This window comes from Anopheles gambiae, chromosome 3, assembly GCF_943734735.2.
Source record: "Anopheles gambiae chromosome 3, idAnoGambNW_F1_1, whole genome shotgun sequence".
NCBI classification, from domain to species: Eukaryota; Metazoa; Arthropoda; class Insecta; order Diptera; family Culicidae; genus Anopheles; species Anopheles gambiae.
In genome coordinates, this window is record NC_064602.1 from 46,942,641 (window position 1) to 46,970,418 (window position 27,778).

Sequence of the window (27,778 nt, forward strand, 5' to 3'; positions counted from 1 at the left end):
CTTTCCATCAAAACAGTTCCACCCACCCCACCCAGGGGCTGTCCCTATGTGCGCCCAGCATATGGAGTCGCCTGGCTGGTTGTTGTTACGATGAGCGTCACACGCCTTCCCCGAGGACAATAGAGAGGGAGCAGTGAAGCTGTAGTTGTGCATAGGGCGCATAAATTGCCCGACTCTCAGCGGAGATTTGAGCGATGACAAAGGCGCATAATAAACACTTGAGCGCACTTTTGCAGCATAATTCGTCGCCGCGTTCCCCTTTTTGTGTCCCTCTTAGTGCTTGATGCCGGGGGTCATATGCATGTGAGAGCGTGCTATGGTGAACAATGTTAATACGAAGCAAACATAAAAACGATTACCAACGCGCTTCGCTAGCGCGTTTGCCTAGGTTTGCCCCACATCCAGCACGATAGCTCATTTTGTGCAGAAATTAGGAAATTACGCTACAATGCATAAGCCCTCCGATTAACTCCGAAAGGAAGACTGCATGCAGCCACACTGGATGCTGAATGGTATGAGTGTGTGTGTGGGTGTGTGGGTGTGTGTGGTGCGAATCATGCAAAGTGGGGTGGAAATTTGTGAGTGTGCTGATATCGACTTTTGACTCAAGAACTTTTATTTCGACTGATGGCCGGATGGGGTTCGCTAAGGGTCACGAGGGCCAGACGGCGGGCGAGTGGGATCCCATCGGAGTACCTACTTGGGCTGAGAGCACCGAGAGCTTACTGTTGTATGCTGTGCCAAGCAAATGCATAAATGTTTGGAAATTTTGTGCTGTGTGTACACTTTTTTACGGCCCATGTTTTATGGCCGTCCGGGGAAGGAAAAATTCCATTAAAAGTGACTTTTTTCGTCTTATAAACTGACTCGCCCCGCGTGTGACAGCGTAGGCCCGGGCACCATTCACCGTGCACCATATGCCATTTCGATTCTATTGCTCAGTAAATCAAGCGGCAGCTCGATTTGACTTTGTGTCGGGAATACTTAGCAGTTTTATGTACTTCTGCACATCGACACGTACAGACACACTACACATCAAGGTTTGGACAAGCTTGCGAAAGAACGAACAACGCAAATGCATAAATGCTGTCGTTTAGAAAATGATAAATTGATTCGAAATTGTCTTTCGAAGGTGAAAGAAGGATGTGGTTTGTTTGCATAATTTGTTCGTTCTCTAAATGAGAACAATAAATGTGTTCTTGTTCGAAGCATATTTACCACGAAATGTGAGTGATATTCATTGTGGTACTGCAATACCAAACAATTCAATATCAGCTCGTTTGCCACAACAACAATGAACCGTTATGAACCAATCGAACAATGTTGTTCCTCGAACCGCAAAGCTGGAAAACATACAGAACATCACTATCATTTCCTGTACAGCGGAAATGCCGCGTTGCATTTCACAAACTCTCGTTGCTCCGTTTCACTCTCCAGTCACCTCCTTGCTCAGTGTGCAGTGGTGTAGCGTAACACCTTAATGCCTACAAAACACGGGTTCCTGCACAACGGAACAAACCCCCGGTCGTACCGCGGATATTCAAATTCAACGTAAAGATTATACACAGAGAGCGAGAGAGATAGAGAGAGAGAGGGAAAGAACACGCGAATGGATGCTTATTTTCTATGCAAACTGTCTGCCACTCAAACGAGGAGAGCTCCTGCACAGGCGAAGCAAACCGTCACGACAGGGAGCTTTCTTCGCCAAAACTGGATGCGGAACCGTACCCTGGCGCCGTTGTTCGATTGCAAATGATGGGAACTGATACGCCACGCAACGTGATGTGTTCCGAATTGAATTTCCACACCGGGAATACCACACAGGGGCTAGAACGTAGGGGTTTGATGAAAATTGAATGGGTTTTATGCCGTGTACGCTTGCGAGCCAATCGCTCACAATAATCTCTATTTAGTTTCAACGGCATCCCCCCCCCCCCCCCCCCCCCCCCCCCTAGCCAAGTGGGATTGGCCGGAAAGAACTCGCGCACGCTTTTGGGATTTCGGCTGTTCTGCCGTTGCTGAACGAGCGAGCACTGGTATGCTCAACGGTATACTGATATGCAAAAGCTATTATTTCTCAGCCTGCTTTTTTAATGTGTAACCAAAGGGACACGTTTTTTTTTCTTCTGTCATTAACCCACCCTCCGGCGTTGTGTTGGTGTTTAGCTGGGTGCTACACGGTTCACTTCACTGACTGATTTATTTACCATCGGGAAGTTTTTCTTCAAACTCAATTGCAAAAAAGTTTTCCAAACTGGCTATGCTTGTGCCCGTTATCGCCCGTACATTTATTCGGCAAAGGCAGGCTCATAGGATGCCGCCCACCAGTAGCATAGCTGGCCTTTAGCATCCGTTCGAGTTGCAAAGGCTCGCCAAACTCATCTACGTTCTAGCACACACCCCATTTGTCCAACTGTTATTATAAATTTTATACAATTTTCCTACACGCTTTTCCAAACTTTCCAACGTTACCCTTTTGCGGAACAACAACCGCTCTGTGTTGGTGGATGGGTGATTTGATAGAGAGCTGTATGCCCTGCGTAGATTTCGCTACATGCTTCTGAATGCTATTGATGAGAACTTTTGCGATGAATAAACAGAAAAAGCGTGCGCTTCGGTGAGCTGTTTACGGTTCACCTACAATTTGCCGCTCACCGGGGGTCAGTTGGTGCTGCAGCATCCAAAAGGGTAGCAAAAACAAGGCTAGCAAAAGCTCCGTGACAGTAGGGGGGGGGGGGGAAGCTTAGGGTGGGGTGGGAGGGCAAATACAAAAACGAATGAAAAAGTTATTTCCATTCCAGGAACAACGAAACAGAAAAAAAAGAAAGGTTACCCAACCCGTCACATCCTTTGCTAATGGAGGTTTTCTCGCATAGTGCTACATTTCCTCAAGTACACGATTCGTCAGTGAGGTTTCGAGCTCGCCAATAAGGTTGGCCAAGGGGACGGGGGAGGGATGGAGGTTCCCGTCCATTGCGATCCGGTAACACTCAAAGCGATTTCCACCTTTGTTACATCGTGATCCACACACATACATACATACACGGTTGGTCGGTCGGTCGGTCGGTTGGTCGTGTGTTTGCAGTTCACTATCGGAAGTGTAATGGTTGAGCGGTTAGTTAGTTGCCTGCCAACCGAGCACCGAGTTGCAATCGTTCGTTCTGCCCAGGCAAGGTCGCCCCAGCGCGGGCACAACTATACACCGGGGGCCAGCAAAAACGCGAACAAGGGGGTAGGAGGACATGGGAGAGAGGGGCGGAGAAACGACCGGAGCGACGAGTCATCATCCTTCAAGTACAACTGTTCACGCTTTCGCTCGACAGACTGCGATTTTGGAAGGTAAACAAGATAAAATACAAAGTAATTAAGGACGCGTTTACGTCCGGTGGCAACCGTCGTTTCCGCGCGCACCCGTCGTCCGTTTTTCGGTGGAACCATTCCGGTACTACTACTAAAACTACACTAGCCGGGCCGAAGGGGGCCGTCAGTACGCCTTTTGGGGCACTTGTGCGTTGTGCGCTCGTGCTATTGAAATATTTAAAGTATAAGTATATTGTTGCATGTGGCTTAGTTGCGAGTCAGCAGTGTGTAATTTATGTTTCCAGCCTTTCCACTCGACTCGTCCATGTAACGGAGGAGATGTGGTTGAGAGTGTGTTGCGTAAGATTCGTACGGGAAGCTATTTCAGAGGAAATGTCTGCATCCAAAAGAGTGAACCGCGCTGGACATTGCCAGTTGACATTGCGCAAAGCAAATGTAAACTTTAGACGTATCCGTTGGTGCAGGCAAAGAAGGAGGGGGGAGGGGTGCAAATGGAAAGGGCACATAAAAAGTCGAAAAAGTTTAAAATAGTTCAGCTGCAGCAAATAGCTGGACAGTCCTGCTCCTGCTGGATGTATGCATTAGTTGGTAGAGTTTTATAATTAGTTTGCACGTTCCCCTAGGAGCGAGAAACTTGTACAAATTTGCAGATAATTCACTTAGCCTTGGGAACGTGCAAAACTAACCCACTTCATTTGCTCAACTTCAAAGTGTGCTGCTATGCACGGGTTTAGAGCATTCACAAGAAATGTTGTAGCATTACAGAACTCAATAGATACAAATCCTCACAAAAAGTGTATCCTCTAGAATGCAAACTCAGCATGTTTGGTTGGTAAACACACAGTTATGAACTCCACGCTTCATCAATATTTTGCTCATTTTTTAACCGCACACATAAACGCCAAGTGATTCATACGGGTAAAAATAACACACTACTCAAACAAACACGCACAAACACCAATCTATTAAACTGAGGCCTCCCTCCGATGTACCCGTTCCATCTGTACATTGTGTTCCTGTGTTTGCTGACATTTCGAAGCTCCCAAAAGAAAAAAAAGCTCGCACACCACACTGTACACTACGATCGTGCGCCGCCTGGGTAGTAAAGGGTGTCAGCCCTCCACACCTGAAAGGGGCAGGTTTGTTTGCGTTGTGTTTGACATTTGTCAGCCGACCGGGATCACGATGACAGAGCATCGCACACATTTCGCCAGGTCATTCCGGTTCACACTGACCAACGCGAGTGATAGCACGTTTTACATTACGTTTCATTGTGGTCCCCCGGCGTGTTCCTTTCCCCACTCCCCTCCAGCCACCCCAACAAGCGATGTATCAAGATGTGTAAATGACGTTATTATTTGGTTGTCGGCGCCATCAGGGCAGGTGTGCAAATAGTTTGCCGGTTAATGAATTTACGAATGATTGCCACAAAACGCGCCGAAATAAACCAGCTCAAATGGCATCATTTGGCCCACGGAAGGTCGCCTATTAAGAATGGTTTAGACAACAACAAAAACAACAACAAAATAAATTATAAAAATACACACACACACACACCGAACCAAGCAAATCGATGTCTAGACATTGAGGCGAACGCATCGAGCAGCTGCCGCCATTCATGGAATGTCCCGTGAAACACAGGCACGCAGGCCAACCTAAAGACATTTGGCAAGAAGCATTGTGGGAATAAGCCTAATTTTGTTCACACTTCCTAAAACGATTCCACCATTGTATAAGCGAACAGCTCCATTTCGCCCCAAAACTGGCGCTGTGTTCGGTGCGCCAAGGGCTATGCTCGCGGGATGTTGAATTTAGATGCAAATTCTAATTACACTACGCTTGATTGCGTTGCCCGGCGGTACGGTACGCACACTGGTGGACCGTGCACGATATTAGAACGATGCCTAGTGCCATTATCTACCTGGGTGGGTGCTGTACCAAAATGTTAAATGTGTTTCGATTCGGTCAAGGAAAACGGCCCAAAAACGGTCCAAACGACTTCGGCTCATGACAAATTGCGGGCAATGTTTTTACGCATCGTTTTTATATGCCATTTAGCTGGTGCGAGGCTTTCAGAAGGTGTCCTGCCAGTCTGATGCCTAAGTTGAATGCGTTAGCGCTATCGTTATAAACAGTATCATTTAACATCTATATTATCTATTTTCTTGAGGAGTTGTTCGGTTGCTCCACTGTCCATGGTTTTCGTTATCATTTTTCATAACGGATTTTCTTTTTCAAACGGACACTTGTGTTCGTTGATGTTGCCCTTTGTTTAAGCATACACGAACAGTGGAATCTTCCCAATTTAATAGTGGCTACCTAGAATAGACCGTTTGTGGTTCGATTTCAATTTAAGTCATTCTTCCTTACGTGGACAAACTTATTCGGCGTCATCATACACATCATACACATCATAAAGAGACAGTCTATTGGGTTATGATATGGATCAATAATGTTTGTTGTGCCATTGGAGACTCGTAAATAATGATTGCATAGAAATTGCAGGATTATTCAGGGGTTATAGTAGTTGTGAGACACTTTCTTGACAATTTCTTGAACTTTAGGTGTTGGGAATTGAACTCGGCGGTCGGCAAACTTTTGAGGTGAAGGGTCAAATTTGCTAAATGATCGAGAACCGCGGGCCAGAAGAAAGATTTTTCTTTGAGTTTAAATTATGACGTTATAAAATTGTAGAAACAAAATAATTCATTGATGCTATCGGACACTGCAATTGTTGATAGAGTTATTTTTCATCGGCCTTGATATCGACCAAATAAACTTCGAAATCGGCAGTTCCTATTATTAAATTGTAATGCAAAGATTCATAAGTTAAGGATATGCCGAAAAATTATCGAGACAAAACTACATTTCATTTAGTAACTATCAAAATGCTTTTCGAACAAGCCATTTGCCATTTCAGGCAAATTGATAACTGATTCCTTAAAAAATGCACTTTGTTAATCGTTGCCCACGTGAAAAGCAACAGTGTTGAATCGCCGAGCTCGTAAAAACAAGAGTGGCTGTTTTAATGTTAGGTTTAGTTTTCAAATACGATCGAAAATAGTCTGGAAATAGATAAATATGAAACCAACATATTTGAGTGGAATTTAGAAGAACTAATGGAAGAAGAAATTATTATCACGAGAAAAATGCATGGATCTTTTCCACTATTACTAAAACTTTGCCTTGCGTGTATTGCGTTGGCGAAAATCAAATATCTTTCGTCGTAAAGTCGCATGCAAAACATTAAATAAACTTACTGCTGCCAGACGTTAGTATATCTCCTCTATACAAAATCTCGTATGCCACTTCCATCATTCTTAAAGACTTATTGTCACGTTGGAGCAATGTTTTTATTACATATTGAACTCTAGTTCGACCATACTGATCCGTCATACACATTACGATAATTAAAGTTGAAAGATACAACGGTATAACATTTCATTCTAAAAGATCTGCAGTAATTTGTATACGAATAGTTTCTTCCAATCTTTTGAAATCGGTCAAATACTTTCGCGGGTCGGATTGAATGTTGCGGCGGGCTAGGCTTTGCCGACCGCTGCTCTATAGCAACCTTTTTGGATAAATACAATAGCAATTTTGAATGTGATTGTCTAAAAAAATGTGCTATAGATTCCAATTCCCAACACATAAAGTTCATTTCCGAAAGATAAAAAGTCAAGAAAGTGTCCCAAAACTATGAGAACCTATGAAAATCCCTAAATTTCCATCTAGTAGTTTAAACAGTTTTCAACAACCAGCGTCATTCAATCGAACAACAATTCATAAGTTACCCTTGACCGTAAACTTGACTTTCATGTGCACCATAACGAAATTATTGATAGAGCGAACAGAATGCTAGGTTTTATACGCAGGCAGTCGAGAGTCGAAAATTCACCCGTTTGGTCTTACGGTTCACACCCTGGCGTAACGTAGCAGCGAGACCTAGTTATCATGCCCGGTGTTAAATTTTTGGACGCGAGTCTCTCGCTACTCGTCGCGAAACGGCGCAAATCTTGTTTATGAAAAAAATCATCCTAGGAGAGATAGATTCACCGGACCTTTTAGCTAGAGTTAATTTCCACGTACCTGCTCGTATTTTAAGAAACTTTAGGCTACTAAGAGTTGACCAAACTAGACGTGCATATAGCGATAATGAACCTTTGACTGCGATGGCTATTAGATTTAATGCACGTTATGACTCTTTTGACTGGAATTCCCTAAGTTAACCTGTTTTTCTTGCTGTGATACTCTGTGTTATTTATTTTGTGCTGATGTTACATTTTACCGTGATGCTTTATGTTATTATAAGTTTAGTTTATAAGATCAGTGATAAGGCCAATGACGGCCAATCACTTAACATTTACAAATAAACAAATAAACAAATAAACAAATTGTTGCAAATTAAAGGTGTCTTACCATCGATCAAAGAATGCATCATAATAGCTTTATCTCAGATATCGATGTGTATTTGAGACAAATCATGCCTGGTGGCAAATTTTCCAGACTAAATTAAACAAATGTTTGCTTTACATGTTTTGATTTCAATTGCTTTACATTGCTTGGTTTTGTTTACATTTTTTTGAGGAATACAATTTTATTCATGAAACAAACACAATCCACCGGATGAGACCGGCCCATGATCCATAAATTAATTGTTTCGTCACCAGCTGTGCGCTCCACACGTGTCCGCTAGTGTACACAAGTACGCTGATAACGATGGCCGCATGGCAAAGCTGGAGATGATTACTTTTGTAAACACCATCCCTTTGCTTTTAGCTGATCCCGAGGGTAATTTCCGGCTAATGCACGCTTTCGCAAAAGCTCCATTACGTTTTTGTGTTGCTCTAATCTACACCAAGCCTAGCAGCAAATCTTTCGCAAGGTGACTCTATAGCTTGAAATAGCATTTCCAAACAGGCTTCGTAGAAGTGCGGACCTTTCCGGTAAGCATCCGGTCCGCCGTGAGTGCCATCCTCAACCTTTACCTTCGCGCATTTTAATAAACTCCATCGTCACGCAGTACATATGCTGAAGCTTGGATTCTCATGCAAAGCTAAAAAAACACAACCTCTCACACACAAAGAGACTGCTTTCAAAGAAGGTATTCCATGTCAGTTAAATGACATTGAGCGAGTGTGAGGGCTAACGCGTTGCCCTTTGCTACCCCCTCTGCCAAAGCTCTGATGGTGAATTTTCCCGATCCTCTCCAGGGCTAAGCGATACGAACAGTCCTCAACGTCGACATGCATACTATGGTTCTGGGATTTTTAATTACTTTGCATAGTTGCAACGGGCAGAATGCGACTCGCGCTTTACCGTTACCGGCAGCCAGTATGGTGAAGCATCTACAGCGTCACTACGCAAAAGCTAGCAAAGGATGGCATCTTTTAGCTTCCGCGTTGAGGCCCGAGAAATCGGGCGGGTCCTGTCGGTTGATGCTGGCGTGAAAAATTGCCTACTCACTATAACGCTTTTCGGCTGACGAGGCGAACGAGTGTTTCGCCTGTTGATGCACGAGCTGAGAGACTGACTGAAGCACTGAAACTGTCAAGTGTTAAGCCTTTGTGCACTTCGGGCATTATGTAAGACAGCAACATTAAACAGGACAGGAGTAACATTTGCGCTGACTGAATGAAATCTGACTGGTCTCATTTGTTTGGGAGCAAAGCGAAAGCATGCAATTCACATTTGAAAGGGATGTATGTATTAGGCTGTAAGTGAATCCCTTTCAATGATGCATAACACTGGTTTGATTATGCGTTGTTTGGTGTCAAATAAGCTGAACTGATATTCGCATGTAATCAACACAAATGTTCAACATACAGGGGTTCTCTCATCTATTCAATATCGTACGAAGAGAAGCTTAAACCCATAAAGTGTATTGAACCATTTGCTCGAGTTCAACATGCAATTGACAAAGGATGTACAGTAACCTAACAGAAAACATTACATTCAATTCTAATAAATTCTATTGCAAGCTCATTATAATGAAATCACTTTTATCTTAGTTTTTCTGCATTAAATACAACAATTAACTTGAAAACTTCTACAATAAATTCTTCTAAGTCCGTCAAAGTAAACTACCGGAATCTATGATGATGAGGGAAGATATTTCCTTGTCGACTCGATACAATGGTAGGATGGTTACCTTTTCTTCCTTCTCTCCTCCACTATACCTTCACCTGCTCAAGCAAAACGTATTCCCACCAGCACCAGAGATACGCAAGCTGACATTTTCCAGCTTTTAAACACAACAATAACCTACCGGCAGCACCGACAGTGCTTCTTCACATGACAAACGACAGGCAGCACAGTATGCACACGAGTGCATAGTGCGTGTAACCTCATCCCTATGCATGGAATTCTTTTGATGCACTTTTACTGCTCAGCGTTCCTTTTACTCAACAGAACAGGCGAGGCAACAAACAGGGCACAGACGGTATGCTGGAGAAGATGCTGTTTCTCTTTGGTGAGATCGTTTTGCGTTGTGGTTGCTTCCGTTTCCGTGAAACATAGTGTACGATGAAAGTACTTTTTGATAGAAGAAGGTTTAATGTCCTACTGAGTGACATTCGAACAACGAACATTATAGATTCTTCTGTACTGTTGTGAGTATTTTTTTTTTGTGGAACCTTAAAAATCACACCACTGTTGGGAAAACATTAATGCAGCAATCATGCACTGCTCGTGCTCTTGCTAAAACAAGTCTTTTGGGGAGAGCTGGTATTGTGTATTTGTTTGTTTTCTCTGAACACTATTCTGCAAAAATGGTGTAATTTTATTTAAATTTTCTTTATTTGTTTGGCAATTCATTGCGAAATTCATTTCGATATGGATTATCGATCCCCTTCTAGACTATGCTCCTTATGTTTGCGCAATATATCAAGCATAATAAGTATTTTCCATCAGAAAACTTCATTGGAAGAAGGCTTTCGTAACACTTTTCCAATAAGTCGACCTCGATTATCCTAGACTGTAACGTGTGGTATACTTGTAATGTAGTGAATATAAGAAATTATTATAGTTGTTTTCTACTATGACGCTAGTAAATCAAATTCATCAAATCATTAGATACCTAAGATACGCGTTCGTGAAATGTATGTATTTTTTGCTATGTACGATCTTAACCAGCTTTGCCAATTTTGCCACATAGAACCGCTGTTTTGGCCTTTCAACAACATTTCCAATCAGCTTACCATTTCCATTTAGTTGTAATGAGGATTGGCTCACTGAACCTATTCTCGTTTCGTTCCACGGGGACTTAGCACTTGAACCATATGGAAATGCAAAGCCCACGGTCAGCACCAAATTGTTCAAAAGCCCCCCCCCCCCCCCACTATCCTGCAATTGCATCCAATGCAACCAATCCCACTAGCTTTGTGTGTTTCCACCTCCATGCGCACACACATGGACATGTGCTTGTGATAATGGTACTCGGATGATTTACAAAGCGATAGATAAACGAATGCGCATCATCGAGCTCGGATAATCGATTTTGCTGTGAATTGAAACGTTCGGCTGGAATTGAAACATCGAACGTCGGTTGCAACTCTTAATTATCGCAAAAGGGGTAATATGCTTCGGCCGGTAACAGCACTTCGAAGGTGTGGTGCATTCATTTGCAGCCCATAATCGGTACCGGTACCGCAATGGGATTAACCTCACGCTTGCCGAACGCATTTAGCCGGAAGGCCGGCCCGGTGTGGTGTGGACTATTAATTACTTGTGCCGAAATCAAACATTTATCAACAACAACCGGACGGGACGCTCGTTGGGACCCGTTGGAATTTAAAGCATAACTCCCAACGACGCACAGGTGTTTGTTTGTTGGCTGTGCACAGAAAAATGGCTGCAATTGTGATAGGATAAATTAAAAAATTAATTATCTCATTGTGGTCACCGCACGGCTCAAGCCGTTGGCAAATAAACTTCCATCGATAAATTGCACCTACACACACACACATCCGGGTCTGTTTGGATCACTTTTTGATTAATCATATTGTTTGTAATCTGTCACATCAATGATTTACTGGTGGATATCTCGGATCGGATACAGTTGATGGTCCGACTGGTTATGACCTGTCAACAATGCAGATGGCGCTATTGATTACGCGCCGTTGCTAGTCCATTGATTGTCTACTGGGCGGAAGGGTCGAACACTCATTTGTACATTATTCTGTTTTGATCTTTATCCTGTTTTATTGAGTGTGGGAATGACTGATTGAAGTGCTATTTAGTGCAGACATTTTGTTTTAGTTCGAAATTGATTTTTGAACAATTATTTACTATCGCTGATATGTTATCTAAACGATGGGCACTCATGTCGTGAACGGATATTAGAGGTTGTTAAAGAAGAAATCGTGGGAAAAATTCGAAACATTCACACTCACCTCGACCAGCTCGATCATTAAATGGTAGAAGTGCCGGTTTCATATCACTGACTATGACTTTAATAGTGAACGTATAACAAATTTCCCTCTTAATGAGATTAAATGCAATAAAATAACAGAAATGGGACCAAAAAGTGGTTTAAGACTCAACATAAGATATCTGAAAAACGTAATTAAACGAATGAAAATAGCTTAGCTTAGTATTTTTCAGATCGCGGCTTCTAGAGCGCGAGCACCCATGACTAACGCTGTCATATATCGTTCAAAAGAGTAGCTTTGACAGCATTTCCCTCAGCGCTATGGAAAAATATTAGTTAAAAGCTGCTGCCAAATTCTTGAAATTGTTCCGAGTCTATTTATAAATTAATCTGCTTTTTCCTGGTACATGCAATGAGCATTAATTATTAGGTAGCATGGTATTAAAAATAGAATATATTCATTGCAGAACCGTTGTTTCCTAATCGAAAAAAAATAGTACTCATATATCCATACTTGTATAGCGTCCGTTTGTACTGAAAATTCATTTGTTTAATGTTCCTAACCACTTCAAAAAATATGTTTTCTAGACATCTGATCACAAACTGAGCAATTTATTCATATGAAAGTTCGCCATATTGCAGTGCAAGATAAAAAAGCTTTGATTGGAAGTAGACAATAAAATGCAGTATTATTCTTTTAATTTAGGCCACTATTTGCCTTGAGTGTTGCTATCTTCTCCGAGTGCTGGCATGATTTTACTCTGCGATTCTATCTTCTATACTTCCTGGCTACTTCTAAATAAAAAAAAAATGGCCACGATGCACTAAAAGTTTTTTTTTTTGTTCCGTTTCTTGCCGATGCACACCTTAGAATACAGCATATTGCTTTCCCTGTGCATCTGTACATTCTTTGATCAAGCTTCTTTTTAAATTTTACACCCGGAGGCATTTCATGGCTTAAACGTTTTTGCCTCAAATGAGCATAAGCGAAACCATTTTTCATGTTTTACTGGTTCCCGTATTCGCTTTGAAAAGTGCATTCTTCCAAAGGGAATACAACAATCTAATTTACCACTTAAGAAGCAATCTTATGGCCGAATTGGTTTATCAAATAAATTGTAAGCTAAACTACCGCTTGTGAAGCAAGTTTATGGAGGAATCAGTTTATCAAATAAATTGTGCAGTGTGCAGTGTTTTTTCTTCTTCTTTAGAATCAGTCTATTTCCTTTTCGATAACAGTCCGTTTTAAATGAAATTTGAATAACCTTACCTGCTTCAGCATAGTGATGGGACCGTGATAAGCATCATATTCTGTCACTGTTGTCAAACGCTCGCGTAACTTACCCACGTGCACACACTGCACACACCCATGCACATTGCCCGCTGTGTGAATTTACTTCCAGTAACAGCAAGAAGAAAGCTCAGCATAGTAACTACACGAAAGAGTGGTTGCATATGATGTATGGTCGGAGCTACTTTATATCCCGGCCTGTTAGCATAAAGGTTGATTGGGTTTTGAATTTGTGACCGTCGAGAGAGTATCGAGAGGTTCACCTTGCTTGAGATGCACACTTGAATTGATTTTTTTTTTTTGTATACCTCAACTCTGTGACGGTCCCCTTTTACGATACGGAAAACTCCCTGATTCAATCTGGATGGACGAGTACAGTGTGGAATAAAAAAAGGCATACTTTCTCCAATAGAAGTACTTTCGAAGGTAGAACTTGCAAAGAAAAACGGTGCTCTTCAACCAACCGACGAAGAGGTGAAGCAGGGTGAAGTATGATGGTGGCAAGTGGCAGCAGGCCTATAGTAATAGTGCAAAGGTGCAAGGTATTTGCTTGAGTACATTCAACCGTGTCGTGCTGCTACGGAATGCTTAAAAGGGGAGTGAAAGGCTATGGCAGTTGGATTAGCACTTTAGGAAAGAACCAAAAGAGGTGTTTCATTTTTATGTTAGCGATTTGCAATAACAGAGGACAGTGGTACAAAGAAGCTTCTAGCATAATCGCGAATGTATTTTTATTATACAGTTTGTGAACGAAAGTTTGTAAAATAATATAAAGGAAATAACGGTCTTGTCCGAAACGAATAATTTATCTGTAATTTACTGTAACATTGCAAGTAGGGATAATTTTAATATTAGATAATTGAAATCATTCCCTTTAACGCGACTACAAGTTTTGTAAAGCCCTTTATATACCGGTATTGAATAGGAATGCACTCATTCCTTTAACACATCTAAATAACATAATTTCATCTCATTAAACAAACGGCACATGATGTATGTTGCAGCGATGGCTCATTCAACTAACGAAGAGCTGCTGTCCAATGTTAGACTGCATAACCTGTATGAATGAAATCCAGTCAAATTATTTCACGGCCTGCTCAACAAGCTATCGTTCAGCAATATAGAACCAAACTAACCGAAGAGAGCTAGTTTGGTTCTGTTCGGAAAGCATTCGCTTGAGACGCTTGAGCGCTACAAAGCATGGAAAACAAAATGCGCCAGAAAAATGCAGCCACCGTAAAACCACCAACACCACTGTTAAGACCGGTTTGCAAAGGGTTTCAGTTGAAATGTAGGCTTACATCTTATTTAACTTTTCCTATCTTTGAGCCTTATTTCAACTTGCTCGTTGGCCGTTGCGGTCACGCCGGTAACAAGCCGCAGCAGTTCAACAAGAATCTGCCCAGAAAAACCAATTCCAACCGGTGCATTCATCGAGTGGGCCAGAGGCACCCCGGGACCCCCGGAGGCATGCTAGCCCTGCACGCTACGTCGCTTTTGATATTCTAATAAACTTTCCGCTCCGAGATCAGAGTTCAACTTTGTGTCTGAACTTGCGCGTTTGCTGGATACCGGGTTGATGCTGCTGCTGCTGCTGCTGCTGCTGCGAAAGAGTAAAACTGCCCGGATTGGTCATTCTTGTCATACTAAGCAGAAGCAGCTACGTTTATTGCCTTCCACAGGATTCCTTTGGCACGAAGCAAAGACCCAGACGAACGGACGTCCGTTGGAGTATGACCAAACTCATTCAATGTTCAGCTTAAGTTTCGCCTCGCTAGCGTACCCGATGATAATGATGGCGATGACGAAGATGGTCACACGCTTGCGAAAAGAGCATCGGCCCTGGTTTGGGGCAAAGTTTTGGGGCAAAACGTCAGCAATCATCATCAACCCGACCCGCGCTGGCTCGGTTCGCTTCTTCGGTGCGGGTGATGAAGTGGAAAGCATCGTTTCTGAGATTCGCTTCAAACCCCCCCCCCCCCCCCTCCCTGTCCGATGAACGCAAGCTTTCTGCTGCTACCACCCATCCATCAGTTGGAGCAACGTTTAGCGGGCCACTCTGCGGGAGGCGCGCGGGATATCCGCGAGTTAAACGACCTGTGAGATGTTGGGCTGATGGAATTGAATTATAACACTTTATGTATTATGAAAGCGTAATGAAGATCGACACGGGACGCAAGCCCATACCGTACCTTTGAATCGGCACGACCGACGACGTCGCCAATCCCACGAAGCTTATGGGTTTGACGGTTCGTTTCGGATAACAGCAGTTTCTGCCAGCCACGAACTAACTTGACTCACACACCCGCTTAGTGTGCCCTTTTAGCAGCTGCCTTAAAGTTTCGGGTTCAGGGTGCCAAGAAAGAATCATTTCGCTAATGAAATCCTTTCATATCACCTGACAGTACACGGCGGCGTACGGTCGCCCGTATGGAATCGGATTATTTTCGGGATTAATAGAAGCTCCGCAGGTCGAGGTCTTGAAATGGTCAGGCCGATATACTGCCTTCAATTAAGTGAATCGAAATTTAAGCTCCTCAGCCATTCTTTATAGATTAGAGCTGGATTGATTAGAGATGGAAAGTCCACGTTTTTTGTGTATGAATGGTAAAGAATTGTATGAATGGCAAACTGAAGATTTCTGAAAGCTTTATTTACTAGTTTCTTAAAATCGAAGCGAGATCTTCTAAATAAAATATGACGTAAAATCCACAAGATTTCGCAAAGGGAATGGTCCCTCAAGTGTGGTGGTTCTTGGATTTTAATTTAACATTTGGTCTTGGAAGGCCCTCCCATCGACTAAAAAACGTATAACAGTGATGACAACAGTAGCTTGTCCATGGTGAGGATTGTGAAGCAGCACAGCTTCCAAACTATGATGATGAAATTCAACAACACTATTTGTAAAACCCCAGCTGCTCCACCCCGCAAGTGCTTTCGCAAGTGTCCAAGAGCCGTTTTATAAAGCTAACCTGCACCGAGCTCCCACCGTGATTAATTAACCTTTCCTTAGCCTTAAAACAATCGTCGCACCGTGTGCTTAGTGAACTCATTCCAACCGGTCGCTGCACAGCGGAACTACTCGTGTACCTCGCCGCTACCATCGGGGTTTGACGTCCAAAGAAAGTGGTAGCCCCGGCGTACAGCCGGTGGAAGAAAAGTTTCGTGAATACTTTATTAACCTTCTCCACACAATCCATTTCCGTGTTGGCGTGACTCTTCCTCGCCGACTCTGGGAATATCCTGGGGCTTTGCACGCAAAATCCCTCAACAAATCCTCGCATCTTTCTGCAGACGCGCTCCATCCACCACAACGAACGAACGAACGGCACAGTGGCAAATTTCTTTCAGCGTTCAGTGAAAAACGAGTGGAACTGTTTTAAATGTTTTTTAAAAATTCATTATTTCGGATCGTTGCCGTTGCACTACTGGTGGTAAGTACTGCTGACCGGTGCCACCGGGCTGGGCCACGGGGTTGGGTGTTGGGGGAATGGGTTTTCGAGAAGATTTCTGGTTTCGGATTCGGACAACAACAAAGCCTTGGTAGGATTCCTTGGCAGGCGGCTCGGGCGACTTGTGGATGGCCAGGCGGATATCAACTTGCCCGAGCTTGCTGCCACGCTGGTTGATATATCAGGCTCGGGAGTATTATTTCTCTTTATTCAGTTCACTCAACCAACGGCGAAAAATACCCTCGCCGGCAGCAACAGGGACCAAATGCTTACGAGTAGGGCCGCCACGAATGGAAGGGTAGGAAGCTACCAGGGGAGAGAATGATGATACTAGGGAACGCGCCAAACTTTAAGCTGCGGTAAACCAAACCATTGCCTGGCCCTCTCTCTCTTTCTCTCTGGTCTGCTTTTGCACCACAGGAAGAGCACACAGGCAATCAGGTTGTTCTTTGTTGTCCGACCATAGAATTTGGCCGGTGGTGCTGCTGTGTGTATTTCATCATAAGGCATTTCATTCGTAATTATTCCGCTTAGATTACCGCACACCATGGTGTGAAAACGGAATAATTAAGTGATTTTCTTGCCTGGTTTTCCGTGTGACAGTCATAATTTCGAAAGAGGCCAAGGGAGACAAGAGGGCAAACCTCTTCCAATTGCCAATCCCTTTGTGAAATGTTTTCTGGAGCGTAATTAAATATCGTAGAGTGTGCAAATATTTGTTGTTGCTTTTCTGTTTAGTGTTTTTGTTGGTTTAAGCTAAGTTGCAGTTGAAGATAATCTTATTGTTGACCTTAACTTCCACTGGGGTGCAACTAAATTTGCATATTAAGTCTCCTTCAAAGAATCGTTTCATAATTGTATTTTTGATTTTCTTAAAGCAACTTGAACTATCTTTAGAAAACAATTGAGAATCCTCGCTTGCTGTTGGTTATGTTAAAGATACTATGCTATTACTTTCTAACAGCTCTTTGTAGTGAATTTATTTAGCCATACTAGGTTAAAATCCAGTGCAACACATAATACCCTTGTACAAACATTTAAATAGTTTTGAAATTAGAATGAATTCTGTTAAAATATCCATCAAATCAAAAATACATAAACTGTAAAATTTAATATGGAACACGTATTGATCACTATCTTCAATACCAATCGGTAACTGGTAAATGTTCAATTTGTGCAGGAAAATTAATCGAATGTAAAGCAAATGCTTTCAGGCTTTTCGTTCTTCAGGGCACCCCGGCTCTGGCCCTTATTGTAGACCTTAATGAATCCGGTAGGTCATCCCGGGCAATGGAACTATCACTGACTGACACCTACGAGTTGGGAAAACGCCCGCATCCCTGCTTGAATTATCTCGACTGCCGGGTGGAAAACGGGTCCGGCAGAAGGCACGAGTCGCGGCGCTTCGGTGATAGGATCGTTGGAGAAAATTAAAAGCAAACAAACGTTTCTTAAGGCTCTGTAAGGATGAAAGAAAGTGTTTCTAACCCTCCGCGTTTTCCCACGTGCCTTTTCCTCGTACCATGGTCGCATTTCAGGTGTATCAGGTGTCGGTTATTTGTAGTGTAGGTTTGTGGGTCGACGAAAGACAGAAAAACTGAAGGCAAACCCATATACTTTGTCGTGAACTCTCCAGCGCTCAATCATAGGTGTCTCAGGGTGCTTGAAGCAATGAACATCTTAACTATGCTTCAGTTTCTTAACAAAAAGTGAAGCTGAACAGCCTCTTAAGAAAGCCACATCCTTTCATAAAATGTTGCTTTTTTTACCTGACTCCACCTGAGCTGATAACCTGAACCTGATACAAAAGGTCTGCCACATCGGTATGGCGCTCATTCACACTAGCTAAAATGAAGCTGCGCTTTCGTATGCTCTCCACCTAGAAAAATGGTTCATTTAAGGATGTCGTGTTTTACACAACCAAAATCCGATCCAGCCTTCACCACGAATTCTAAAGAAAAAACATGTTTTACACCTATCCGAAAGCTATACCCGAAGCAGACAAAGCGGACATGCAAGCTTGAACTGGCTTTTTAAAACACGATTTTCAATTTGCCACCTGCTGACTATAGGTGTCGCATGTACTGTGTGTGCGCACCTTCCGCCCGCTCGCTAGCCGCGGCACTGTTCAATTTAGCAAAATCTCAACCGGAATTGGGAAATTTCACAACCTTCCACTACTATTTTCACTGCAAATGACATGTGTTTGATTTATTTCTTCCGCAGGCCGTTCACAACAGTGGCGTTATTTCGGGCACGTTCATGAACAATGGCGCCGTCCGGTGCGGAACGACCGTTTGCCGTCCCATTTCCGGTATCTACACGAAGACCAACCCGAACAATGGGTACGTTCACGTGGCCACCATTCCGGCCGGTGCATCCAATATCACGATAACGGAGCTACAGAACAGCCAAAACTATCTCGGTAAGTGAACTGAACCCCGTCGTGTTCCCCTTATCTGCCCACCATCATGGTTGGTGTTGGTGCACCATCATTAGTACACCATCATTCGAAGTGTAAAAATGCTCACACACTCACACACACATTAATGCCAGCATTTGTAGAGCGATGCTAATGCGGAAAGCGCTGCGGTCACAGGTTGGAAGAACACATTCTACTAATGAAGAAATAAAGGCAAAAAACGAAGCACCAGCTATGCTAATGCACTTTAATCGGCCTTGAAATGGCCTACCCGTCGTGTTCCTTTCACACCATCGTTTTTCCGGGTGACCCCAAGGAAAATTCCCATCTACTTAGGGCTCCCGTTATTCATCCACACTGCTCTGCTCTGTCTGGCTTACTTAAGAGGGTATTAAATATGTGTTTATTTTTAGTTTATCACATTCCTTGGTCAGCCAATACGAATACCGGCCGAGTGCGGGTTGTGAGGAGTTTCCGAAACAAACAAACGAAAAAAAACCGATGAAAGCATCCGACTTCCACTTAATGGACACCGTTCGCGCCACTTGCGTTGCAGCATTTCCTAATGGCCACAAGAACGTAAACGTGACACGTTTGCCTCGAGCTGCGTGCGTGTGTGGCAGATTGTTTTTGTTAACTGTTTTCTTTCTTCTCATTCGATTTTCATTCCCACTTCGGAGGAAAATGAATAGAACTTTCTCACTAACCTCACTATTGCTACCACGTCTAAGTACATCCCGTCGCGAGGTTGCCGAAATGACCCTTCATGAGGTAGATTTATGAGCCGTTAGACACTATGCTGACACTATGAACACACGCACACACCCACCTCTCACAAGCCCTCCTTTCTTGTGCTGCAAGCTGTCTGATTTCAACCATTAAACAGCGTGAAAAGCAGCGAAGGAGACCCATGTGTGGGGGGCAAACGGGGCACATCACAACACGCTCCTGACCGGGTGTCGGAGCCATTTGCAGGTGTGCCGATTTGCTGCCATTTCCATATGTGCACTGAAGCTAACAGGGGCTACCGTTCCCACCCGTTCGAGCTGTCATCGTTTGTAACTAATGCGACACTTTTTTCACCACTCACAGTACCATTCTCTGCAACATTATGCGGTGCCTTTACTCCATGCATGTCCATTTCCCGTTCCCTGGCCAAGCCTTCGAGGGGAAGGTCACTTAAATGTTGAAGTTCGGTTCATACAGGTTTTCAAACAGCGCTTTTCATTTGCTGTGTCTCGAATGTATTTTAACAACGTTCGATGCATCTGTGCTTGCCCGGTCACCGGTGTGTCGGTGTCTTTCGGTGGGCGGAAGCTTGTGAATAAATAAAACCAGCTCTGAAGAATCTTGTTTTTACCTGGGTAATGTCCACACTCCCACACCGCTCCCATACAAGCATTCCCTCATTCTTCTTCGGTGTTACTTATGACGGATGAATGCATTCCATAAATGGTAACCGCATACCGTGCTGAAGGACGATCCAGCTCGATGGTGTCATTCTGTGCACGTTTGAATAGATAAGGTTAGGTAAATTAGTTTTACTGTAAGTAAATTCAGCACACATTCAGCATGTTGTACGCTATGCATTCGGAATTAAACTGTCCCATGGTGAACGAAATATCACAGCATTAGCTCGCCACAGCTTATGAATTCCCTAATAAAAATTACAAGAATTTAAGTGAATACATATCAGATTTCTGTTATCTAGCTTTGCTGAAAATGCAATGGATAACGAATAAGACCATTTTGTTTAAAGAATTCTCCAATCCTACGAATTATGAGCCTTTCCGGCGAGACACCATAACTTGTTACGCTGGGCTGGCGATAAAATTAATTGGAGGAATCCTGAAGTCATAACATACATGGTTCCTTGCTAGTCGATGTTATCCACATCCCATTATGGTGTCTAAAAGGGACGTGGCGATGTATTTTTTTTTAAACAAAACGATATGGTGCTCAGACACAATCGATTTTAATAGACCCATTTAGAAAACTATTTCACCTACCTCATGTAGCCTTTTAACTCCTGCCCCTTCAGGACCTTCGACTGGTCAACAAAGAAAGATGACCAAATTAAGATCAACATTTGTTGCTCTGGCTTTACTATAGTTGTTGAAGGATGTAAAAAAAAATCATATTGACTTTGCCAACAAACAGGAGTGTCAAAGTTATAGCAACAGGAAGTATGATTTTTGCATGAAATGGCAATAAAATTCGTCCGCAAAACATGCACCATGTGAATGGATAATTCCAGCTAGAAATCATAAAATTGAGAATGCCATTAAATGAAAAGCTTAGTTTACCTCAGATCATTTCGGTCGCTACTCCATACTCAAGTGCTATGCTGAAACATTATGAGAACTTCCCAGTACCAAACAATGGACTACCCCAATAATCCATAAACTGTTGTCCTTCAATCGGTTCGCTGACCGACTATAGACTACACCCGAGCAAAAATTTACATAAATCGCATATTAATCCAATAATAATCGACCGGCTATAATAATAATAATAATAATAATGGATCGGTGCAACACTTTGTTCGCTGCGCGCCGTATGCAGAAAATAGCAATTGAGATAAACGGAGATTGATGATGGCTGTCGAGACACGGGGATGCATTCATCCCATGCTAAAAGCATGAACGGAACCACTTCTTTCTCTTCGTTCGTAAAATCGTTCCACGCGTGTATATTCAAATACTCTATAGCTCGGAATGATTTTAATACTTGGTTTGAAACCGAAATGGATCCCTAGTGCACAAAATGACACCGCACCCAAGAAGTATGCAGTGGTGGCCGCATTGCACCAAACCTCACTGTTCGACGGTAATAGAACATTGCTCGCACTGCCTGTCACTCCCATACGGCGGCTTATGGCACAAAAAATGTCTGCACCATAACCAAATTGAGATGGAAATCTGTCCGAACTGCACACCTTAATTTACCTTCCATTTTCATCTCAAAAGTCGCACTGAACCATTATCCATTAATTCGTGCGATGCGCTGTGTGATTTCCCTTCACACCGACCGACCTGAAATGGGGTGACGTTTATCTAGCGCGTATGTTTCGGGGCTACAGTTGTTTATGCTGCCTCGGGAATGGATTTAAAACATTTAATGTCCTCAGCTATCCTTAAAAATTGGTATGGTATGTAGAATGTTGTTCCACATCGATCTGACATTTTATTTCCATCACAATAATTTTTAATTACTACAGCATGATTTTCAACATGTCTCTAGTTTGACAGTTCTTTGTTATGTGTTAAAAATCATGTGTTGAAACTGAAATTTTATGTTGAAACAAATAAACCATTTGATAGCTGGTGAAAAACATCTTGGATGCGATGAATAACAATGCTTACATTCGAAACTGACTTGGAAAACCCTGTATAAGACATACAACTTAACAGCATGCTCGTTTAAGCATCATTAACTATTTATGCTACATTATTTTAATTTAAGAGAATTCGCACAATAAATTGAAAAACTACTCAGTTTTACAGGGTTTTCCAAGTCAGTTTCGAATGTAAGTATTGTTATTCATCGCATTCAAGATGTTTTTCACCAGCTGTTAAATGGTTTATTTGTTTCAATATGAAATTTCAGTTTCAACACATGATTTTTAACACATAACAAAGAACTGTCAAACTTGAGACATGTTGAAAATCTTGTAGTGTTGAAGCTGTAATAATTAAAAATTATTGTGATGGAAATGAAATATCAGATCGATGTGGAACAATATTTTGCATGCGATAAATAACAATGTTTACATTCGAAACTGACTTGGAAAACCCTGTATGTTTGAATTTTTTTTTCGAAATTCAAAGGAACAACACTCGTTCACTAGTTATATATAAAAAATTAAAGTAATTTTTTTTATTTTTCCATACAAAGCTTTTCTAACTTTTTCTATCAAAGTATAACATTAAATAGATAAATAGATAAAAACTGTTCCTAATAATTATTAAACACCATCATCGAGTTCACTCCATCAGCCATTCATCCCAACAACGGAGGCGCCTAGTACTTATTGTAGTGTTAACGTGTACCCTATAAGTACTAAGCCTAGTACCAAACAAATGTTAACGTGTACACAAGTAACGTTTCCTCATTTATTAGCAGCTACCTATATATATAATACTTTATTGTTAAAAGTATGTCTAGGTGCATTTAACACCGCACACAGTTTATTAAAAGGAATTGTATGAGTTCTGTTCCATCTCGCAGGAGCTAGATAACTCCTAATTTACCAAAGAAGGAAAGATAGGTTGTGATAGTTGGTGTGTATGTCTTTTTTATACTCTAGTTTGTGTCAAATAAATAGTAAAATCGGTACTCAAATACCTTACTCAACTGATATAATTTTCTCGGTTCAAAAGCGTTGTTGAACAACTAAATTTGTTAATAACTCATCGTGACTTTAAGTGCTTGTTCCCTATTTTCGGCAACCAATGCACGACTTATTTTCATTGAAAATAAAAGCAGCAAGATATCCTTACCCGAAATTGATGTTTTTTGAACATGTTCACCAGCTTTAGAAAAAATACATTTTCCAACTTTTGTTCCGTTTTCGTTTCTCCGAACTCACCGCTCCGACAGCGCTGAAAACGGCCGATCAACGGTTTTTCATCAATGGTGACTACACGATCTCGCTCAGTGGACATTACATCGCCGCCGGGACCGTGTTCGATTATCGTCGAGTCGATGGGCTGAACAACGGGTCAAACAGCAGCTTCCGGCACGTGGAAGGTATTACCGAATGGGTGACTGCACTTGGACCAACGAACGAACCGGTGCAGATGTTTCTGCTTTCACAGTCACCGAACCCGGGCATCAAGTACGAGTATCTCCTCCCCGTCAGCGTTAGCCCTACGGAGCCTTCATCGCTCGAAGAAGTTCCCAGCGCCGAAGGTACGTTAAACTTCAATAACAGCATACATTCACAGAAAAAGGGGGGAGAAAAACTCCAAAATCCTGTCATCTGTAACACCCCAAGGCAATGCAAGTTTTCAACGAACAGTGTCTCCTTTTTATCATTTTTTTTCGTTTTGCTTTTTTTGCAGCGGGAAATGAAATCTCGGAAAAATCCAATCTGCGAGTGCCAAAGCAGCGAGTGATGAGCTCTTCCAACAACAACAACAACACCGGTACCATCCCTGGTACGGGGCGTGTTGGTCAGCGTAAGCGCAAGTATCTCTGGAAGGTAATCGGGTTCAGCGCGTGCAGCAAGTCCTGTGGCGGAGGTATCCAGCAGCCTATCATAAAGTGTGTCCGAGAGTCTCCTACGCGCGTTTTTTCGGCCAAACGCTGTGCCCATCTGCAGCAACCAGTGTTGAATGAGAATTTGCTACGATGCAACACTCAGCCGTGTCCCGCGTACTGGAAGCTCGGTGACTGGGATCAGTGCAATTGCGAGGAAAAGTACGACGAGGAAGTGTTCCGCACACGCGAAGTCAAGTGCGTCCAGGAGCTGTTGTCCGGTATAGTCATTCAGGTTAACAACGGTGCGTGCATGGATGAGTTGCCCCCGAGTACCGAACGCTGCGAGTGTTCCCGCGTGGTGAAACCCACACCGCCGAGAACGGAGAAGCCACGGTACAGACCAACCGAGAGCCAGCATCAGCACGAGCATCGTGGCCATCGAGGACACCAGCATCAACAGCATCACGATCACCACAATGCGCAGTCGGGTCACAGCCACACACAGAACGATGCAGAAAATGGCCCATTGGCGAACGGTGGAGGCTTCGCTGTACCGCACAGTCGTCAGCGAACCGACATTAATCACATCAACTATCGAGCAGAGGCCAAGAAAACTGGCGTTTGGCTTACGGCAAACTGGAGCACTCGCTGTTCGACAACCTGCGGCATTGGGATGCAGACACGGTCGATCTTCTGCGATCGTAGTTCATCGATCAACTCGGAGCGTTGCGATCTGCGCATGATGCCGGAAACTTCGCGCGAATGTACCAGCAATCGGGCATGCGAGTTTGGCGAATGGTTTGCGGGACCATGGACACTGGTAAATGCATCCCTGCTTCTAGATAGTTTGTTGCCGATCGCAAGCACTGACGCATGCTAATTTCCTTCTGCTTTACAGTGCTCCGGAGATTGTTTCAACCTGACGCGCTCCCGAACAGTTCTTTGCATTCGCAATGATCATTTTGCGCCAGAAAGTGAATGCGATGCTGACCTGCGACCGTCATCGATCGAACCATGCGACACTGAATCATTTGAAGAATGTAAACCGAGGTGGCACTTTTCCGAATGGTCCGAGGTATGTCGATGAAAATGATTGTTGTTTTCTGCCAGTTTTCATTGTTATAGTAACTGGTAATAATAATAAGTTACAGTGTGGAAATCCCACGAACTAGTTACAACGAATTCTGGTTAATGTTGTCAGTAACAATTATCATTATTTTTCATGTTAAAATGCATTTCGAAAATATTTCGTTAGTGGAAATAGCTCATAAACCATTGCTAGTTGCTGGTTATTTGTTATTAGTGCTAGTTACTGTTTACTCTATTTCATTTTTCAACCAGATGCTTGCTACTAATTACAGGAAACTATTTATTTCAACCAGATTCTCTTAACCATTAATTTCATTTCACTGCATCAAGCAGTTACTTGTAACTAATTATTGTTTACAAATTAACGAGTTTCGTCCCTTTTTCACTCCAAATTCAAATTTGCAGTTGATTGGACGCATCAAAGAAACTATCGGATATCGCGTATCTGTGCAGTTTTAGAAATATTTGGTTAAGAATATGTTTATCATGAGAGATTGTATGACAAGTTTTGATAACATTTTTGACTTATTTTGATCATTTGAATTTGACAAGATGAAGAATTGGACTATTATTGACATGTTTTTTAGTGGGATGAAATCATCCATAACTCACAAGATACATGTTGCTTGCAGTTAAGTCAGATTATTATTATTATTATTTCAATCTCAACATTCTTATCCTTATATTAAATATTTTGTTGCTTTACATCGCTTTATAATATCCAATTTTGAAGAATTTGTTTATATTCTAATGTAAAATTCATTTCCAACTGCCTGCTTTATCAACAGTGCACTAAACCATGCGGCGGAGGCAATCAACGGCGCGTGGTTAAGTGTTTGGAGTTCAACCTGCGCGACAAGTTACTGCAGGAATCTGGTGGTTGTCGCTACGCCGATCGACCCACATCCTACCGGGTGTGCAACGAAGAGTCCTGCCCCGTATCGACTGCACCTCCTGCCACCTCAACCACAACCAGAACGACAACGTCCTATACGACCACCCTGCCCACCTCCTCCTCATCGGTCGATCCGTACTACGAGGCACGATCCGACATGATGTCAAACGATGAAAACTGTCGCGACGACTTCCCCAACTGTACGATAGTGGTAAAAGCGAAGCTATGTAACTACGCATACTACAGCCAGGCGTGTTGTCAGATGTGCAGAACGCGACAGAACGAACTGTATTGAGAGGCAGAGTTGAGGCCGGTTGAGTACTTTTCTAGCACTATTATTAACAACACAACACACAACACAAACACGAGGCTGCGCAGACTCTGGGGGCGTTGCACGCACACTCATACTGCGTTCATTACTAATTAAAAGTTGTACCACGGGAAAAGCAGAGTTATCATTCGTTTTCGTTTAGTTGGTGCTACATGTCTGAGGGTAATTCAGTAGGTATTTCCTAGATTTCCACCAATTCCATCAATTGTTACCTCCAAACGAAACAAAACCGTTGGACAGTATTTTTCATTTCAACAGTCTTACAAGAACAACCCCAAACGTTATTGGTGCAGGATCGATAGTACTCAGAATCGAACAGTAAAGTCATTGTTAGTATTAACTCAAAATCAAAAGATTACTTGCATACAGTGATGAACACATACCTAACGACACGCATCATTATTTGTGTTATCATAAAACAGACAACTGACCGGCGGCATGTACCAGCCTTGGTACACAAACCAAATCTTGAACGTGTTCATTTTTCTTCCGTTATGCACCAATTAAAACAGTTATCCAGGAATCAATTATTAAAAATCATGTCTAGATTTTAAACATAAGCAAAATGGAAGAAGGAAGGAAACATGTTGAGGCTGTTTGATTTCGCTCATGGCAAAAGCATGATGCGGTAGCAGTTAGATATTTATCAAAGAGAAATAACTACAGCTTCACATCGTTACACATCAAAGAGAACATCATTATTGTTAGTAAGTATTTGCGACTAATCAAACAACAGGGGAAAACGACAACTACACACACACACATACACAGTACAGCCGCAACACCAGATCGACAGAAAGAAGCGACGGATGGGCAAAACTTTTCACTCACTGTAACTATAACATAGATCTCCCTTCTTTCCAATAAAGGTTTGATAACATTGGAGTTTGTTATCTGTCTTCAATGAAATGAAAGAAAGTACTCCAAACCATCTTCCTTTTCATAGTAACGACGACCTACGCAATCATGCAGTCCGCGTATACAGGCTTTTGGGACTTACAAGAATAAGTACCACGACAAGGCTTGAACCCACGACGGACACGTTGTTAAGTTGTGCGATTTGTAGGTTGCACTACGCGATTATCACAAGCCATTTTACTTTATTTTATAGCGACTATCTTCTTTTTAGATGATACTTTTTAAAAATTTGTTTAGTAGCATTGCAGGGTTTCTCACTTTATCTGAAGACCGTTGCCCCCATTCTCGAATCGTTCATATAAGAACAAAAAGGTTAACGTTTCGGTAACTGGTTCGGCTGTCTTGAGATAAAGTGTGAACCTCTGTATGACGCCATTATATCGTTATCATATCATCACGTAATCGATTATTTTTTAAAGTGAAATAAAGCTAAACAACAAATTATTTTATCAAATAGAACATTAGCGATTTCACTACTTGCTA

The 27,778-nt window shown here is 42.5% G+C and overlaps 1 protein-coding gene across 2 annotated transcripts in view; it reads left to right on the plus strand.

The window, feature by feature from the left end:
- LOC1279430 (thrombospondin type-1 domain-containing protein 4) overlaps positions 1-27,262 on the plus strand; it is a 92,765-nt gene extending 65,503 nt beyond the window's left edge. For both annotated transcript variants that reach the window (XM_061655368.1, XM_061655367.1), the window contains 5 exons: positions 18,662-18,860; positions 23,460-23,771; positions 23,924-24,882; positions 24,961-25,137; positions 25,940-27,262. In XM_061655368.1, coding sequence (XP_061511352.1) covers positions 18,662-18,860; positions 23,460-23,771; positions 23,924-24,882; positions 24,961-25,137; positions 25,940-26,341 — 2,049 coding nt within the window. In that variant the 3' untranslated portion in view covers positions 26,342-27,262. The remainder of the gene's footprint in view (positions 1-18,661; positions 18,861-23,459; positions 23,772-23,923; positions 24,883-24,960; positions 25,138-25,939) is intronic.
- The last annotated feature ends 516 nt before the right edge of the window (positions 27,263-27,778 follow it).